Source organism: Papaver somniferum, chromosome 2 (genome assembly GCF_003573695.1).
Source record: "Papaver somniferum cultivar HN1 chromosome 2, ASM357369v1, whole genome shotgun sequence".
Lineage (NCBI taxonomy): Eukaryota > Viridiplantae > Streptophyta > Magnoliopsida > Ranunculales > Papaveraceae > Papaver > Papaver somniferum.
Window position 1 is genome coordinate 217845198 of NC_039359.1, and position 17407 is coordinate 217862604.

The following is a 17407-nucleotide window of genomic DNA, read 5'->3' on the forward strand; positions in this document are numbered from 1 at the left end:
GTGTCGTTTCATCACCAACAGACGCTTCCAAAAGCCATTAATGGTGGCTTATGGGAAGAGACGCGTCTGTTCAATTTTGAATGGAAACTTCTAGGTTTTACAAGGTAAAACCAGAAAAATTTCTACGAGACGCTGTCTCGGACTCTGTTAGGAGGGTTGCCCCCTAGACCCCCACGACCTGACCGGTCATGTCGATCACCGTATAACTCTGCGTAGCGGCAAACCTTGAAAATATCCAACAATCCAGTTGTTCCTTTCTAAAGAATTGTCATCTTTCAGATAATGCCCAACGATCATTTGTTGATGTAAGGACCCTCAAGCTCGTCAACGCTATTGGATCAGTCAAGAGACGTCTTAGCCGGTAATGACTCGATTAGTTTAACACGAACGTTAATTATTAGAATTCAATCTGACAACGATCTAGATACGAAAATAGTACCGTTGAATAGATCTCGAAAATTTACGCGGAATGGACTACTCGAACGTGTCAATCCGATATCAGATGAAGAAGATATTATCAGTTTTGTATGAAAGGCAAATAAGTCGGCCAATAAGGCGCTAGGCCAGGCGAGGCGAAGAACAGAACAAGGGAGATGCAGTAGTACTGGATAGAATTCAGTTTCAAGAAAAATTGGTCGGTAGAAGAGTATGCGCCAACAAATTCTTTATAGAGAAGTGATGGATTGGTAGATTGGTATTCAGTTGATGATAATTTGTGATACAGATGAGCAATAAACATAGCAAATACCACTATATTATTAGTTTCCAACAAGAATTGTAAAAACGAAAGAGGGAGTACGATGAGAAAGAAAATCAAGAAGATTTTTTTTTGGAGATGCTTTCAGTATTGTATGACTGATTCTATAATTGATTCAACTCTCACTAATTCATTGATTTTTTGCTGTGCATTCAAGACTTCAGGATCTTCAAACAACTCCATTAGTACTTACTGTTGGCTAACTTTCACTTGTACTTAGAGAATGAAGAGAAGAAATTTCTTTCTCTGCTAGAGGATTCAGAAGAGCTTCTTCTTGCTACTTGTTGAAATGAAAAGTGCAATTAATATAGTCATGGTGGTGGTAGTTGAGGCTTGACAGGGCTGGCTTACTAATAAGAGATTGGCGCACTTTCTTTTCTACTGCTATATCCAGGCTGCATTTAGTTTTATGCTTTTATTCCTTTTGACTCTGTGTCTCTTTCTTCTTCTTCTTCTCTCTGATCATTCTTTCTTACACCACCTAATCTGTTTTACCATTTTCGGCATGACATTCATTAGGAACATTGATTTTTAGCTAATCCAAAGAATTTTTAGCTTTGGTTAAATTTGGTATTTATTAATTAATTAATAGACAACATTGATTTGATTATGAGTCTCTAAGTTGAACTCAAGACAATCTCAATAAACAGATAAATTTCAATCTTTGAAAACAAATAACTTCCAGCAAATTTGGCTCGGTAATTGATGGTTGTCGCATAACAAACAGTGGCTGATTCGTCGTGAAAGTCTTGCTCTTCCAACAAACACACATAATTCCTTGTAATCCAAATGTTTACGTGTATCGCACTCTAGCAAGGAGGAAGATCTTTTGGTGGTGGCAAAACAGACTGATTTGGACCTTTTCCATCTTCGACTACGAATGCAACCTTCAATCCCCAGCCGGTGTGAAGTTCCAAATGACAGTGCATGAACCAAACCCCTAAATTATCAAGGGAAAAAAAACACCTTTAGATATTGAAATGTATGGCAAATACGTAAAAAATACACTTGGAAATTAAAAGGTTCAAAGTTTTATTACCTGGATTATCAGCTCTGAATCTTATGGCAGTCCAGCCACCGGTAGGAACTCCGACCGTATTTCTCTCAGGTGGATCAACCAAGTTGTATTTAGCTGGGTCCTTGGCCAGATCAAAATTTCCAACCCCGGTTCCAACAACGAAGAAGTTGTAGCCATGAAGATGGAAAGGGTGCGACTCAACACTTAGAAGATTGGTGTCTTGTAGAACTAATTCAACGGTCGAGTTGTAAGCAATCTTACTTAGCCTAGGGATAGGAGTTAAAGAGGTTCTGAGGTTGGCTGTAAGGGGTGCACCAGTATAATTAAAAGGGGTAACAGGTCGGTCAGGAAAATCGGTTTTGAAGACACCCTTGGTATTGAAATAGTGAGCTTGAAGAAGCCCAATTTTAGGCATCACGAATGTAATGTTGTTCAGGGAAGCAGTCATTCTTGTTCCATTTAGGCAAGTAGCGCATGGATTCAATCCCAAACCGATCGTGTAGAAAAGATGGCGATCCACAGATAAGGGAACATTTGCTGGGAATTGGGGGGAATTTAGACTCTTAAGCTTTGCGTTGTAGCTCAATGCGAAGCTTGAATCATTTGATGCAGGTAGTTGAGGCATGGTTGGAAGCACAGTGTTTGGTATTCCTTTGTATTGAAATATTGCTGTGGCTGTTTTGTTGTCAACGGGAATTGGAACGTCTTGGAATGGTCTGGCAGCCATGAAATATCTTCCCGGGATTCGATCTGCTTGAACTAGAACGTTTGTGGTCTGTCCTGGTGCAATTAAAATAGCTTGAGTTGTGAAGGGCTTTACATAGACTGCATCAATCTCCACCACTGTGAAATTATGACCGGCTAAGGCAAAGAAAAGTTCGTCGTTGAGTGCAGCATTGACTATCCGTAACAAGTAGCTTTTTCCTTGTTCAACCTCCGTTACAAACGTATCTAAACCATACAAAGGACAAGTAAATTAGCAAAAAATCAAATGGCAATATCTTTCGATTTGTTTTAAAGCTGTTGGCATTTATGGAAAAGGGTTCTAATATTAGAAGCCGTGAAATGCTTCACATTCTTACGTTTCTCCGAGCAAGGGAAGAGTGGCCCTGGTTTCCCGTTGATGGTATGTGCATCAGACATATTCGGTGGTAAACCCAACTTGTTCCCTTGATTAACCAACTCTTCAACGTCGGTGTTCCACCATTCTCCTGTTCCATAATTAAATAAGCGAGAGTTTGAGTTAAATGTGTAAAGAAACATTGATCATGATAAATTAATAACCAATAGACCGCTAAATATGTAAATGATTACTGACCTAGGACGAGATTAACTTCCTGGCTAGGTTGGGGGAACGGATATGGAGTTCCTTCTTTGGGCATGAGGACAATTGCACCATATACAGTTGCTCTTAACCAAAGAATATGTGCGTGCCACCAAAGTGTTCCTCTTTGGCCTGTTACGTTGAAAGCATAGGTGTAGCTATTTCCAGTTTGAATTGGACATTGTGTTACATATGCTGGTCCATCTGCCCAACCGTTGCGAAACTGCTTCAATCCGTGCCTGCAAATTTATAATGTGATGATTAGTCCAACTAATAAATCATACACATTCAAAGATATGGATGCCATGCTAGCAAGTATTATAATGCGGTTTTGTACGTACCAATGAATGGACATATTGTATTGAGCGTGGTTGGTAACGTTTATAAGAACTGTATCTCCTTCTCTAGCATAAATTGTAGGTCCAGGAAACATTCCATTTACGGTAACAATAGGTTTGGCATGGCACAATCTGCTGATATTCTTCATTTGAACCTGAAAAGATAAGAAAGGTAGATATTAAAGATCATGGTGATAAAAAAGTTAATAAAAATCAATCAGTATATGCAAAAAATAAATATTTCAAAAAAGATTGTGGTAGTGGTCGTCTCTCATACATCAAACTGGTACTTCTTCACTGCAGCTTCGGCAGTAAAGCTAAACATGATCATCATGATGAAGGCCAGAAAGAAAAACGCAGAACCCGAGTAAGTTTTTCCATGTTTAGCCATTTATTCTGGCCGAACTCGAATTCAATCTTCCTCTATGATACCAGAATTAGGCTGCCAGATAATACAGAGAGAAGAAGTATATTGTTTGTATGTTTCTGGATATGAACATAGAATGGAGATATCAAGTATTTATATTAGGTAGAAATAGAGTAGAATGTCAAGCTTATTTGTAGTTTGTTGAGAGAAAAAATGAAAGTCAAGTTAGTAGATTACTTGGGTAGAGACTAGGGTTGCATTCAAAGGCGCTTGTAAGCAAAATATTGATGTAGACAATTGAATAGAAATGTATTAACGTAAAGGACGAGATACAAGTAGAGAAGGACCAATATAATAAAAATTTAGAAACCTGAGGCTTCAAATTAATGTAAATATATTATATATGTACCAGGGTTTATAAAATAAAGAGAATGAGAGGTATGTTATGCCAACTGATCTGCTGGCACGATGAATCAACCGTGCTTTACTGCTAAGGGATGAAAAATTGCTAGGTTTGAATTGTTGTAGGTAATAGTTCTCCAATTTTTGGTGAAAATTTGCTGTCTTTGTTTTGTTGTTTTATGTTGGGAATGAGAGATGTGGAGTGAAAAGTAAGAATTAGGAGAGATATTGAGTTACTTCTAAGCTTTCAGCGGCTTTTCTATGAATTCACTTCTTTTTCATTAGTTATTGTTTGTCTACGTATATAGGCAAGTATATGGAATGAAAAATGACTGGATCTGATATGTGGTAGGTAGATTGACAAAAAAAAAAACTACACCCAAGGTCATTTGATTTGCATTAGGTCAAGAGTAGGGATGTACATGGTTTCGGTTTTCCGCTTGAACCGGACCGAACCAGACCAATTAGGAAGAAACCAAACTGAACCATTTATTAATGGATTGGTTATGGTGTAGAAAGTGGAAAATCGATAGTGTTGGTTTTGATTTGGTGTGATCTCTAAAACCGAACCAAAAACCATTGGAAAACCGATTAATTTTTAAACTTAATTTCTACAGTTGATTTACAAGTATTAGATTCTACCAATTGGTTTAAAGGATAAATAGAAACCCTAAATTTAATATTTGATTATGATATTCTCCCTCTTTCTCTTTCTCTTTCTCTTTCTCCTTCTCTCAGTCGCCTCCCTTCTCCACCCCCAACTACAGCAGCCACTGTTGCTACTCGACTTTCTTCTTCCCGTCTTCCTTCTTTTTTGTTTGTCATTAACTAAATTAAGATATATTATATATCTTCTTTTGATCTCTAGATTTAGAGTAAGCTTTAACTATTCTTGATATTCTTTTTATTTATTTTTTGTCTGTAAATTTTTGTAAACCAATACTATCTGCAGCTACAAAAAAATTTCTGTAAATTTGTGTAATTTTTTTTTTTTGGTTTGACATAATAATTGATTAACCAAAAACTATTGGGACAAACCGAAATCGACTGGAACCATTTGGAAACCGAACCAACGGTTAATGGATTGGTTTTTGGTTTAGATTTTCAGAAACCGATAGTATTGGTTTCGGTTTTGGTTTGGCTAGAAACCGAACCAAACCCGACCATGAATAGCTAGTCAAGAGTATAATCAAGAATTTTTTACAAAAATACAAATAGCCCAGCGTATTAGGAACACCACTCGGCTTATGATGGAAGATTTAGTTTAAAATGGCTTATATTGACATCAGGTATTTAACGGACAAATGTGGCTAAGAAGACCCCATTATTGCCGGTAGTGACTGCCTTTTGATCTACTTTTAAATAATTATTGATTTGGCCATTTGTAAAGGGATTTTAGGAGGAAAAATTATTGATTTCGCCATTTGTAAAGGGATTTTAGGAGGAGGGGATAAATGGTTGAAATAGTAAAAGTTAAAACTGGGAAAAAGTTTTTATTGTTTTTTCGAAAAATGGGTCATTTGTCCAAATATTTTTAAAACATGGTTCAAATGGACGAGTAAAAATTATTATGGGTGAAATGGACACCAAAAAATAGCAAGGATGAAACTGGATTCATCCAGACTTAAACTGGATTCATCCAGACTTAAACTTAAAAAATAGCAAGGATATGCGTCCTGATGTAAATTAAAAATAAAAAAAAATATTTGAAAATGGGTAGGATGAAACTGTTTACATCCTGAATATTTTTATATTTTTGTCCATTTAAACAGCATCAAAATCTAAATGTTCTTTTCACCCAGAAATTATTGATTTTGGTCTTTTTAACCAATTTTGTGTGTGTTTTTTTGCCGGGAATGAATGATATTTGCTTCGGAAACGGCCATTCATTCAAATGGCCCGCTGACTACAAGGTGCAACGTGCATGACCCCTTTTCCACTACACGTTTTCGAGCTTGACTATATTACCTTTGAGTCATATACGAATTGGACAATTGAAGAAAACAATGACTACTTTAACACCTATCCCAACCGATGTGAATCGTTCAAAACAAACACCCTTAGGGGCACCTTTGGCAAGAACACAATTGTGGTAGCCAACTATTGCCATTGGGTTTGCTGAATTGTAAAGAAGTAAATGCGACACTCCATACAGTGATACAGGTAAACTGAAAACCATCTAGGTTCGGGAGTGACTGCCTGATCAGTAAAGAGCATTGTTTATCATTTTCCTAGTTTTTTTTTTTTTGTTTTGGGAATTGTGGATCCTCCTCTTTGTGATCCTTTTTCGACTTTTTTGTTTGTAAGTGGTCAACTGTTTCTTTCAATAAAATACGTTGGTGTTTGAATCAGTATTTGGAACTGGAAGTTGAAACTATCCAGCAAAAGTCTGGAACTTTGGGTATTAGAACCCAATGGCCGATGTAGAATGCTATCCGAATATTCAAATGGTAGAATGCTAAAGAATATTCTTTGGAAAGATGCTTTTGGTTTATGATCATTGTACTAGATAAGCACAATTGTGACGAAGGTATCAAGTATTCTGTGTTTGAACATTTATTAATTGTGTGAGAACTCTTACCATGTTAATGAGTGCTGAATTTTGTCAAGTCCATCTTTTCTTATTGGTTTCTTGTGATCAATTTTTAAGTCATTATGAATTTGGACGTGGTGCTATCCATGGTTTTTAAAAGCACTGCTTCACGCTATGCTTCGTACTCGATTTTTCCAATTCGTTCTGAAGCGATTTTTCCAATTCGCTCTGAAGCGTAGTAATGAAGTGATTCTACCATGAAGCGTCGCTTTACGTTATGTTTTGCGCGCTTCGCTCCAGATTTTCCAATTCGCTCCGAAACGAATCTACTATAAAGCATAAAATTCCTTTAATTGATAAACTTTTTGACTTAGTCAAGTCATTTTTAAGGGAGTTTCGAATCTCGGACTTAAACTAAAGTGAACCACTGTGCCACGCTTAACTGGACTTATATTAAATTTATATAATTATTATCTTCCTAAATATTAAATTATTAATAACAAACTACTACTATTTATAGGAAAAAATCCGCTTCAAACATCAATCATGAAGCGACGCTTCACGCTTCAACATTCACATCGCTTCGTAAAAATTAAAAACGCTTCGCGCTTTCAATACCTTGGTGCTATCATTTGCAGTCATATTTGTTCCCCAACTAAAAAATCCTGGCTTCTTCACAACTCGGGTTGTCCATTCGATTGTTTTGAACTTGTTAAAAAACAGAAAAGAAATATGCTTGCTTAGTATGTCCATTTACAAATAAACCAAATCGTTTAAAAAATAGATCGAATTCAACAAACTTTCAATATGTCAGTGGAACTAAAGAGAGTACTGACATTACCAAGTGCAGAAAGTTCTGCCCTTAAGTGCTCTTAGGTGGGTAAAGTAATCAAAAGACTGACATTACCAACTAAAGAACAAACATTTAGTTGGTGTTTGCATCAGAACTTAGTACTAGAATAAAAATATATTCTCAAATTTTATGCCCAAAACAACATTACTTTAGCATCTTATTATCAATCTCAGCATCATTCAATGAGTCCTCTGCCAATATCAAAGTTCTACCAACATCTATTCAGAAAACCATGTAACTATTAATTATCAACTAAACAAGATCACAGAAACAAATCATAATATTCCTTGGAATTAGATTTCTATTGCAATAAAACTAAAAATTTTAAGCAACTTGATTCAACTTGGGTTGAATCTTCATTGTTTTCAGTATCTCTAAAATGCCAAGTGTCACAAACCCACAGCTCTATCAAGGATAAAGACCCAAATGTTTCAATTATCTTGTCTCAAATCTCAAACAGCTACTTCTTCATCATACTCTTCATCATCAGCATTACCAACAGCCAACCCAAATTCAAAGGTGATATCAAGAAAATAAAGCATAACAACCAGGAAAATACAAGAACAAAACATAGGAATAGGACCAAAAATCCACAAAAACAATGGAAAAGAAAAATAGAATGCTCTTAAACCTAATGACCAGAAATAACTACCCTTGTTCAAAGCTCTACCCACACAATTAGGCGTTAGATGTGTTGTTGAATTAGTACTACTCATCTTCATCTTCTTCATTGGTACATTGATTAAAATACTTGCGTGGCTGTAATACCTTATTGATTGGACATTAAACAAAAATGCTAATAAAAAGCATAATAAGATTGAAAAGAATTTGATCGAAAACCCTAATGGACTCTGATCACCAAAAACAAAACCTGAAGATGATTGATTGTTGTTCTTGTTAGTCATTAGCACTGCTATCAGTGAACTTAACATAATTGCTGTTGATGCTAACAATGTTGATGCCATTATATTGTTTCTTAATGTTTGAACAGCAAGAACTCCATTCTTTGATGTATCCTACCAAAAAAAAAAAAAATTAAACCAAGATTTAGATATAAGAATAATTTGATAATCTTAAATTATAGCTAAACAATGGTAACATGCAAAATCCGGAGATTAAACAAGTTAATTAGGAAATACCTCCATCATAGTTTTGACCCAAATTCTTCGATTAATGGCGTTAATCCCGATTACTGTTTTTGTAGGTTGTGTTATGACGCGATAAAGAAGCCAAACATGATAAGAAACCATTAAACATAAACCTAATGGAACAAGAGTATAGTCAAAAATTTCTTTCTTCATTGTTTGTAATGGGATTTTAGGAGGAGATGATGAATAGGGAAAAGGAAAAACAAAGAAAGAGTTCTTTTTTGTTTTTGGGAATGAGTGATATTTGCTTTGGAAGGGGATCTGGATATGTGTACGTGGTAGATTTGTTAAACAGACACGGATTTCATGTCGACTAGTGGATCTAGCCATCTAGGTAAGTAATTAATTGGACATGGCCTGGTCGATTCTAGCTACGGAAACTTGGTCATTTGTCCAATATTTTTAAAACATGATTCAAGTGGACGAGTAAAAATTATTATGGGTAAAATTAACACCAAAAAAATAGTAAGGATAAAACTGGATTCATCCTGAGTTAAACTTAAAAAATAGCAAGGATGAAACTGGATGCATCCTGATGTAAATTAAAAATAAAAAAAATATTTGAAAATGGGTAGGATGAAAACATCCTGACTATTTTTAAATTTTTGTCCATTTAAACAATATCAAAATTTAAATGTCATTTTCACTCAAAAATTGTTGATTTTGATCTTTTTAACCAATTTTTTGTTCTGGCTAGCCTTGATGCTCCAAAAAGAAAACATGAAAACCCATTTTAATGATCAGTAGAATGTTCAAAGATGTGCACAGCATATATGTATCTTTAAAACTCAAATTTAGATAAACTTCTCAACTTTACGGGTAGTCTAATCAGAAGTATTACGTGTTTTTTATCGACTTTGACGGATATTAGTTGTAAAGTACTTCCAACATTACTTCTAAAAGCTCTTTGCCAATTTAAGTGCTTTTTGATAAAGTATCATATTTTAACATTACATTAAAAAAATGCCCCCATTTTTTTTAAAATTTGTTAAAGTATCTTGACCGTTTTATTCAAAAAACGGAAAACGGCAGTCAGCAGCTGTTAACGCTTAGGTGGCAGGGTCAAAATGTCCAAAAAGCCCTTCCTCCTGAGTAGAGTTGGATTTTCTTGAATCCCTGATTTGAAACGCCGAGTCGAGTCTAGTCCCAGCCATAATGGCCCCTTCTTCTGCTGCTCGAAATCAACTCCACTTCTTCTTATTGCATGCAACACCAACACTATGCTTTACAATACAAACCAGCCCACCAACATGCATTCAACCATTCTCATGCTCAGTTCATATACATTCGGCACATCATTCCATTTCTCTAGCTCCTGCAATTCCTGTACTCTCAGTTGCTTCATCCTTGATTTAAATCTCAACTGCACAACCTCAAAACCACCTGCCATACATTACTTCCATGAACTGCAACAAATACAGCTCTTTCGGCTTCACCATACCAACTCCATAATTACCTCCACCTCTTCAGTCTTCTGTAGCTTCAATCCCACAACTGCTCACTATCACCTGCAATTCAGACCTGCGCATCCGTTGAGTATCACCAACCATCTCACTGCAACTTCAGTTGAGACCCCTCTCTGCTTCCATCATTGACTCAGCTTGTAATGTCACCAGTTTGAGTTAAGCAATCCAACTCAAATCCTTACAATTCAAGCAACACCTCCCTGTAAATTCCTAACATACATCTATTGAGCATCAAACCATCTCACACTGTACCAATTCACTCCTAAGCATACATCTACAGTTCAGCTCCTCCATTAACATCGACTGCAATTGCAACCCATTCCATTATATAATCACCAGCAGAGAACGTCTTCTTCTCCATCTCTAGAATTCACCAGTGACTCGAACAATCTCCACATCCAGCTGCAACATTAACTGCAACTTCATCTCAGTCACAGGATTCAAAAGCTCCAACAGCAATTGCATTACCAACTCGAGCACAATCAATTCAGCTCATACCAACTGCCACTAGCATATCCACCTCTTGTGACCTAAGCATACATCTAAGAGTTCATCAAACTACCACTGTAAAGAGTGACAACCAAACCCAAGTTTCAGACCATCAATACCATGTTCTTACTCTTTCTCATCCTCAAGGTATGTCCAGCACCAACACTGAATCCCACAACAACATCATTCCATCACTGCAATGAATTGCAGGTTCAATATCATCTCATCTCAGCACATAGATCTGTGCTCATCTCCATACAATCACCTACATATTCCTAAAGAAGCAACCCACAACATCCACTACTTCAACTCCATCACTACCTATTCTTCCGCAATTCAAGCACAAAACCACTGGAGCCAAACCAATTCCTTCTTCTCTGAAATCCCATCTCAATTGTTGCTCTTGGATTCTTCTCTATTCAACCAAAAACTCTAAATTCATCTCAATTGCAGCTTCAGATCCATGCTTCAGTTGTTTTAGTTCTAACAGCTACCATCAACCTGTGTCTGCAACCCCCATCTACACAGTTCATCATAACCAGTTTGCACCACACAACCATCATCAGCATTTCCCTTTTCAGCTCACAACCAACACAAATAAACATCATCCAAAATCTCCTACTCCATCTTAATCTTCAATTGCCTGCACCAATTACCAGATCACATAACCTAGGCATACATCTATTAGTTCCTTCAGTCACAGCAAAATCTGTAGCTCCATGAATTTCATCTCTACACAACCATTGTAGATTCAAACACCACCAGATTTAAGAACCTGCACAACACCACCACCTTCTCTGTAATCTTCATCTGCATTAACATAGAATCCAAACAAAACCCATCAAGACCATCTTCAATTCCCAACTCAAATCGAATCCAAGACCAATCCTTTTTCTGATTCTCCTCATCAACACTAACAACATCATTCCTGTCTTGATTCAAGACTCAGCACCCTTGAAATCTCTTACAACTGCTTCATGTCAAGCAAACCCTAATTCACCACACAGATAAATCTCTTTCAAATCCTCACTAAAGGTTAAAACCAACTACTAATCCCTCTTTATCATTGAAAACCCATCTTGTATTCTTCAGTAACATGATTAATTTGACATAAATTCAAAAGATAAACCACAAACCCTAAATTTTGTTACCTGATTTGTGTTTCCCTGAGTTCGAGTTCATTATATGAATCAATAACACCATCACCAGCCATTCCCTAAACTTCCGCCATCCCTTTCTCTCGATCTTATACTCTCAAAATCACTCTCAGAATCACAGGAGCGAAGAACAGGGAAGAAGAAGAATAAGAAGAAAGAGAAGAAGAAACAGAAGAGAAGAGGAAGAGTGTCGGCTAACTTTCTCTTACTCAATCAACCCAGAATCATCTAACAAATTTAACTGTCCTATCGATTCAATTGAATCGCAAAAAATTTCGCTTCTGAAGCAGAGGAGAAGGAAGAGACAGTGTCGGTGAAAACGATGTGTCTCACCGTATTTAGGATAACTGTTGGGTTTATGGTAATTTTATCCGGTTTTTGACTGGGTAAACGACCCGTGACTCAATTATGCGGGCCCAAGGTTTGAAAGTAAACGCTAAGGACACTTTAACAAATTTGAAAAAAAACGGGGGCATTTATTTTATGAATATCAGAAAAACGAGGGTACTTTATCAAAATTTCCCCAATTTAATAACCGTATGAAATAGGTCGTGCCAGTCATTCCCTAGTAACTGTTCATAATCATGCTTCTCTTCGGACGTAAATGCACCCTCTTAGTTGGTGAAGGACGCCATTTAAATTCAACACACATGGACGCAAGACAAAGAACTGTCATGGTTTTATCCGGGATGTATTTTCATGAGATGATGGATGTTGGAGACACCGGTGAGCTCCTGGTAGCTATGAGTTCAAAGATTTGGAGTAAATGAAGTTGCTTCCCACTTGGTAAATTTCTCCATATTTAAAATAAAAAAATGCTTTGTATATATATTTCATTTCCCGCGTAATGATAAAATAACTTTTTATCGAGATTCTTAAACAAAACAACAAAGAAAAAAGCAAACATTTATTTGACAACCAAATAACAAAAGAGATTCAACTTAAGTGCATCTCCAATAATAAGTGCTAAAAATCCTCTGTGGAGGTCTTATTTAGACCATTATTAATTTGTGGAGTTTTATGTATGCGGGAAAAATAAAAATAATTTATTTTTCTCATGAATCATCTCTAGTAGTGTGGGTTTAACTTTTAGGAGTAGACTTGTGGATAAAAAATAAAAGTAATTTTTTTTCCTATTGGTTTAGAAAATTTTATTTAGATATAATAATTAAAAGAAGAAATAAAAAGATGACATGGAAGTCATTCTGAATGTCTAGATATGACATTCTTTTTATTTATTTTGGCACCTTTCTTATTTTGTAGGATCTACTGTTAGAGATGAATTTGATTTAAATGAGGGCCTAAAATCATATTAATCTTTAAAAAAATGGTTTTTTGCTAATTTGATGGTTCTGGATGGGCCTTCTACGGTGATCGATGGCTCCCATTCTTTGAAAATGAAAGAGATAAATCGTGACTCTGAATCAACCCACCTTTAAAGCCCCCATCGGACGTCCCATATCACTTCTTCAACTTATTTTCTTTTCCGTTACGAAACGATTATTATGGCTTTCCTGCCGTTTTTTTCTTCCATCAGCAGTTTCTCCTCTCATCCGTTGAAATTGGGGCTTTTCTTTCGCCGCTTCTTCTCCAATAAACAAAAACATGATTTGGACATTCAATTCTTTGATCCACAAACAACTTCATGAGTAACATTAGAATACCAATCCTCATAAAATGTTCAACTGCCTAAACCTGGAGAGAGGTTATCATTTTCCCAGGTTTCTCAATTTCTTTCTCTAGCGTACTCTCTCAAGCATGCGAGGTACTACTATCATCATCTTCGATTTGAGTTCCTTAATATTTGGATGTATTGTTACAGATTTTGGTTTGTTTATTGAGAAAAGAGCTACCATATATATATCGGGTAATTAACTTTGAATGTTAATCTTGCTAAGTTTTGAAAATGCTAATCCTTCAGAATTTACATTGATGTGGATCATATTTATTTGTTCGTTTAACTGTAATCAATTGTTTTATGCGTATCTCATTTATAATTCATTCAAATCCTATTGAATTTACTTTTGCTAAGTAACTGATACCAGTTTCGTGCAGTCCTGTAACACTATTTGATGGGTTCAGAGATTCTCAATATCTCTTCAAAACGCCCAGCAAACCACCTGCAAAACTTCTCCTATACAGGTGAGGCCAAAGAAGGTACAACATGTAATAATTTCATGGGGACCAATGAGGTCACCTCCTGGATGTCTTCATGCACTTCATTGATCAAACAAGCATGACTCTAGTAATTAAAGACAACGAGAATATTTCATTCCATAAGTTTAATTTTGCCGAGCTAGGGGATATTCCAGTGCACTATATATGTAATTTCTCACAATTAGGTTTATATGTTTTGATTACTTTGTATTTGATTCGATTTTCTCTATGTTTATGTGATTGTAATTTATTCTATGTTATATGATTTCCATTTCATATTATTTTTAGGTTTTTGTTGAGAAAAAGAAAACCAAAAATATTGAAGGTCATTAAGTTGTCGAGAAAATCACAGCTTGATCACCTCGATGAAATACCAACCGTAATCACATGCGAAAAAACGGGGATCTAACAACCACACCCAATATTTCGTTCGACAATCTGAATAGACAAACTCCAATATACTTTCAAGAGAATCAACTAGACAGTTAGACTCAATCTAAGAAAAGTATATCAAGGAGTTAATATCTCTATCTCTTCAATTCAATCTGCAATCAGCAAATAGGAATTCGCGAGCCCGATTGAATATAAGAGATATAACTTGAACGGTACCAAACACCAATGTTCAAGGATCAATCAATTTCAATCAACAACCAAAGGTTGGATTTCCGAATTGATCGATTCAACGTACAACCTGTGATATTTCAATTATATAACAAAATATATGCGGAAAAGAAATAACACAGACACCAGAAGTTTTGTTAACGAGGAAACCGCAAATGGAAAAAAAACCCGGGACATAGTCCAGATTTGAACACCATATTGTATTAAGCCGCTACAAACACTAGCCTACTACCAATAAATTTCGGACGGGACTGCAGTTGAACCCTAATCAATCTCACACTGATTCAAGGTACATTTTCGCTCCTACGTCTCTGATCCTAGCAGGATACTACGCACTTGATTCCCTTAGCTGATCTTAAAAGCGGGGATCTAACAACCTCACCCAATATTTCGATTAGCAATCTGTATGGACAAACTCCAATACACTTTCAAGAGAATCAACTAGACTCAGTCTTAATAAAGTATATCAAAGAGTTATATCTCTCTTTCTTGATTCAATTCTTTCTCAAGCAAATAGAAATTTGCGAGTCTAATTGAATACAAGAGAAATCACTTGAACGGTACCAAACACCAGTTTTCAAGGATCAATCAATTTCAATCAACAAGCAAATTTCGGATTTCCAATTGATTGATTCAAACGCACAACCTGTGATATTTCAATTATATAACAAAATATAATGCGGAATAGAAATAACACAGATACCAGAATTTTGTTAACGAGGAAACCGCAAATGCAGGAAAAACCCCGGGACCTAGTCCAGATTGAATACCACACTATATTAAGCCGCTATAGACACTAGTCTACTACAAACAAACTTCGGTCTGGACTGTAGTTGAACCCCAATCAATCTCCCACTGATTCAAGGTACAGTTGCGCTCCTTACGTCTCTGATCCCGGCATGATACTACGCACTTGATTCCCTTAGCTGATCTCACCCACAACTAAGAGTTGCTACGACCCAAAGTCGAAGACTTTAATAAACAAATTTTTATCACACAGAAAAGTCTACAGAATAGATAAATCTGTCTCCCACAGATAAACCTACAGGTTTTGTTCCGTATTTTGATAAATCAAGGTGAACAGGAACTAATTGATAACCCGGACTTATATTTCCGAAGAACATCCTAGTATTATCAATCACCTCACAATAATCTTAATCAACTCGGCGAAAGAAGATATTTTGGAATCACAAACGATGAGACGAAGATGTTTGTGACTATTTTTCTATCTTTCCTATCGGATATATAAATCTCAAGCCAATCGTTACGATTGTACTCAAAACGATAGAATCAGCAAGATCAGATCACACAACTACGAGAAAGTAGTATCGGTATGGCTTCATAATCCCAATGAAGTATTTAAGTCGTTAACCTGGTTTTTAAGAAGAAACCAAAGGTTAAAGGAGAATCGACTCTAACTAATACAACTAGTATCACAAAGGAGGTGTGGGGATTAGGTTTCCCAGTTTCTAGAGTTCTCTCGTATATAGTCTTTCAAATCAGGGTTTGCAATCAATGTTAGATTAGTAACAAAGCTTTCAATATTCATCGTTAGATGAAAACCTGATTAGATTCAAGCTAATATCTTTCAACCGTTGGATCGAAAACTTAGCTTGTTACACACAAATGAAATCTACTATTTTGGGTTTATGTAACCGTACCCAAACATGAACATTTGTTGGTTCAACAATAATTAACCAAATGGTTAGCCACGTGAGCACTTTCATATCAACCATATTCTTCTTCACCATAACTAGTTCAAATGACTCAAATGAACTAGTTAGAGAGTTGTTCAATTGCAAGGAAATCTTATGTAACTACACAAGACACAATCGAAGCAAAAACGATTGGATTCACTCGAATAGGTTCATGAACTTTATAGACATGGTTTGCAACTTGCATTCCTTAGTTAATATAGATAAGTTTACAAACAATCGTCTTTAGATATAACCAGCTTTAGTTCGCAGACTTAAGTTCCCGGAAGGAATTCTCAAACTCCAGCAGATTTTCTCGGGTCGAGAACTTCCGCCAGTTCGCGGACTGATTTCACGACTCTTGTTCCGGTTCTCTTGATCAACAAAGTTCGCAAACTTCGGTTCAAGGAAAAAAAGGACTTATACATATATGTGTTTCCACACAATGCTTATATCCATCATTGGTTATATGATCTAAACTCTCATTTCAATCATTGAAACATTCTTAGAGGACGTTATATAGTTGTTATTCACAAACCATTTTTCGTCAAAGCAATTTTCAAAGTGATTGAAACATAACATGACTTTCGTCACTAGGTAAAGATGAACTTGGCCAAAGCGAAAGCTTATCAACACATATTTCGAGAAATAGATAAGCGAGATAAACTCGGCTCGAAATATCAAATGTGTATAATCAAAGTCTATATAGCAAAACGACTTTTGTCTCAAACAAGGATGATTAATTTAGTTGAAAATGCTCGGCATAAAGTACCTCATGGAGCAACTGCTAAGCCAATGAATAACTCAGTCGATAGATCTCAACATAAGATACCTTATGGAACAACACAGTATATACACAAAAATTGTGGATCGGAGATCGACCTAATACTGTGGAATAATCAAGGATTCATTCTATTTTTCATCACCATTGGCACAATGACATACAATAGACATAATCCTTGTGAACAAAATATTTTAACCTATATTTCATCAATAATTGACATAATAGGCTTAACTTTTGTATTTGTCAAAAGTTCATTCCTTCTTTTATCAACACATGCATATCGACATATAAAGGACTTA

At 36.0% G+C, this 17407-nt stretch overlaps 2 protein-coding genes and 1 long non-coding RNA gene across 3 annotated transcripts; all 3 read right to left on the bottom strand.

The window, feature by feature from the left end:
- Positions 1 to 1285: 1285 nt before the first annotated feature.
- LOC113350550 (laccase-11-like) lies at positions 1286 to 3939 on the bottom strand. The gene is made up of 6 exons (XM_026594702.1): positions 3715 to 3939; positions 3441 to 3592; positions 3094 to 3338; positions 2858 to 2986; positions 1797 to 2726; positions 1286 to 1697 (listed from the first exon to the last, which is right to left on the bottom strand). The coding sequence occupies exons 1-6, from the start codon at positions 3826 to 3828 to the stop codon at positions 1567 to 1569; spliced, it is 1701 nt and encodes a 566-aa protein (XP_026450487.1). The 5' UTR covers positions 3829 to 3939; the 3' UTR covers positions 1286 to 1566.
- Positions 3940 to 7680: 3741 nt separating this feature from the next.
- On the bottom strand, positions 7681 to 8983 carry LOC113354561. Its single transcript, XM_026597858.1, has 2 exons — positions 8732 to 8983; positions 7681 to 8608 (listed from the first exon to the last, which is right to left on the bottom strand). The coding sequence occupies exons 1-2, from the start codon at positions 8891 to 8893 to the stop codon at positions 8045 to 8047; spliced, it is 726 nt and encodes a 241-aa protein (XP_026453643.1). The 5' UTR covers positions 8894 to 8983; the 3' UTR covers positions 7681 to 8044.
- Positions 8984 to 9634: 651 nt separating this feature from the next.
- LOC113350551 lies at positions 9635 to 12168 on the bottom strand. Its single transcript, XR_003360929.1, has 2 exons — positions 11847 to 12168; positions 9635 to 11686 (listed from the first exon to the last, which is right to left on the bottom strand). It is a non-coding gene; the product is annotated as an uncharacterized LOC113350551 (long non-coding RNA).
- Between the last annotated feature and the right edge of the window lie 5239 nt (positions 12169 to 17407).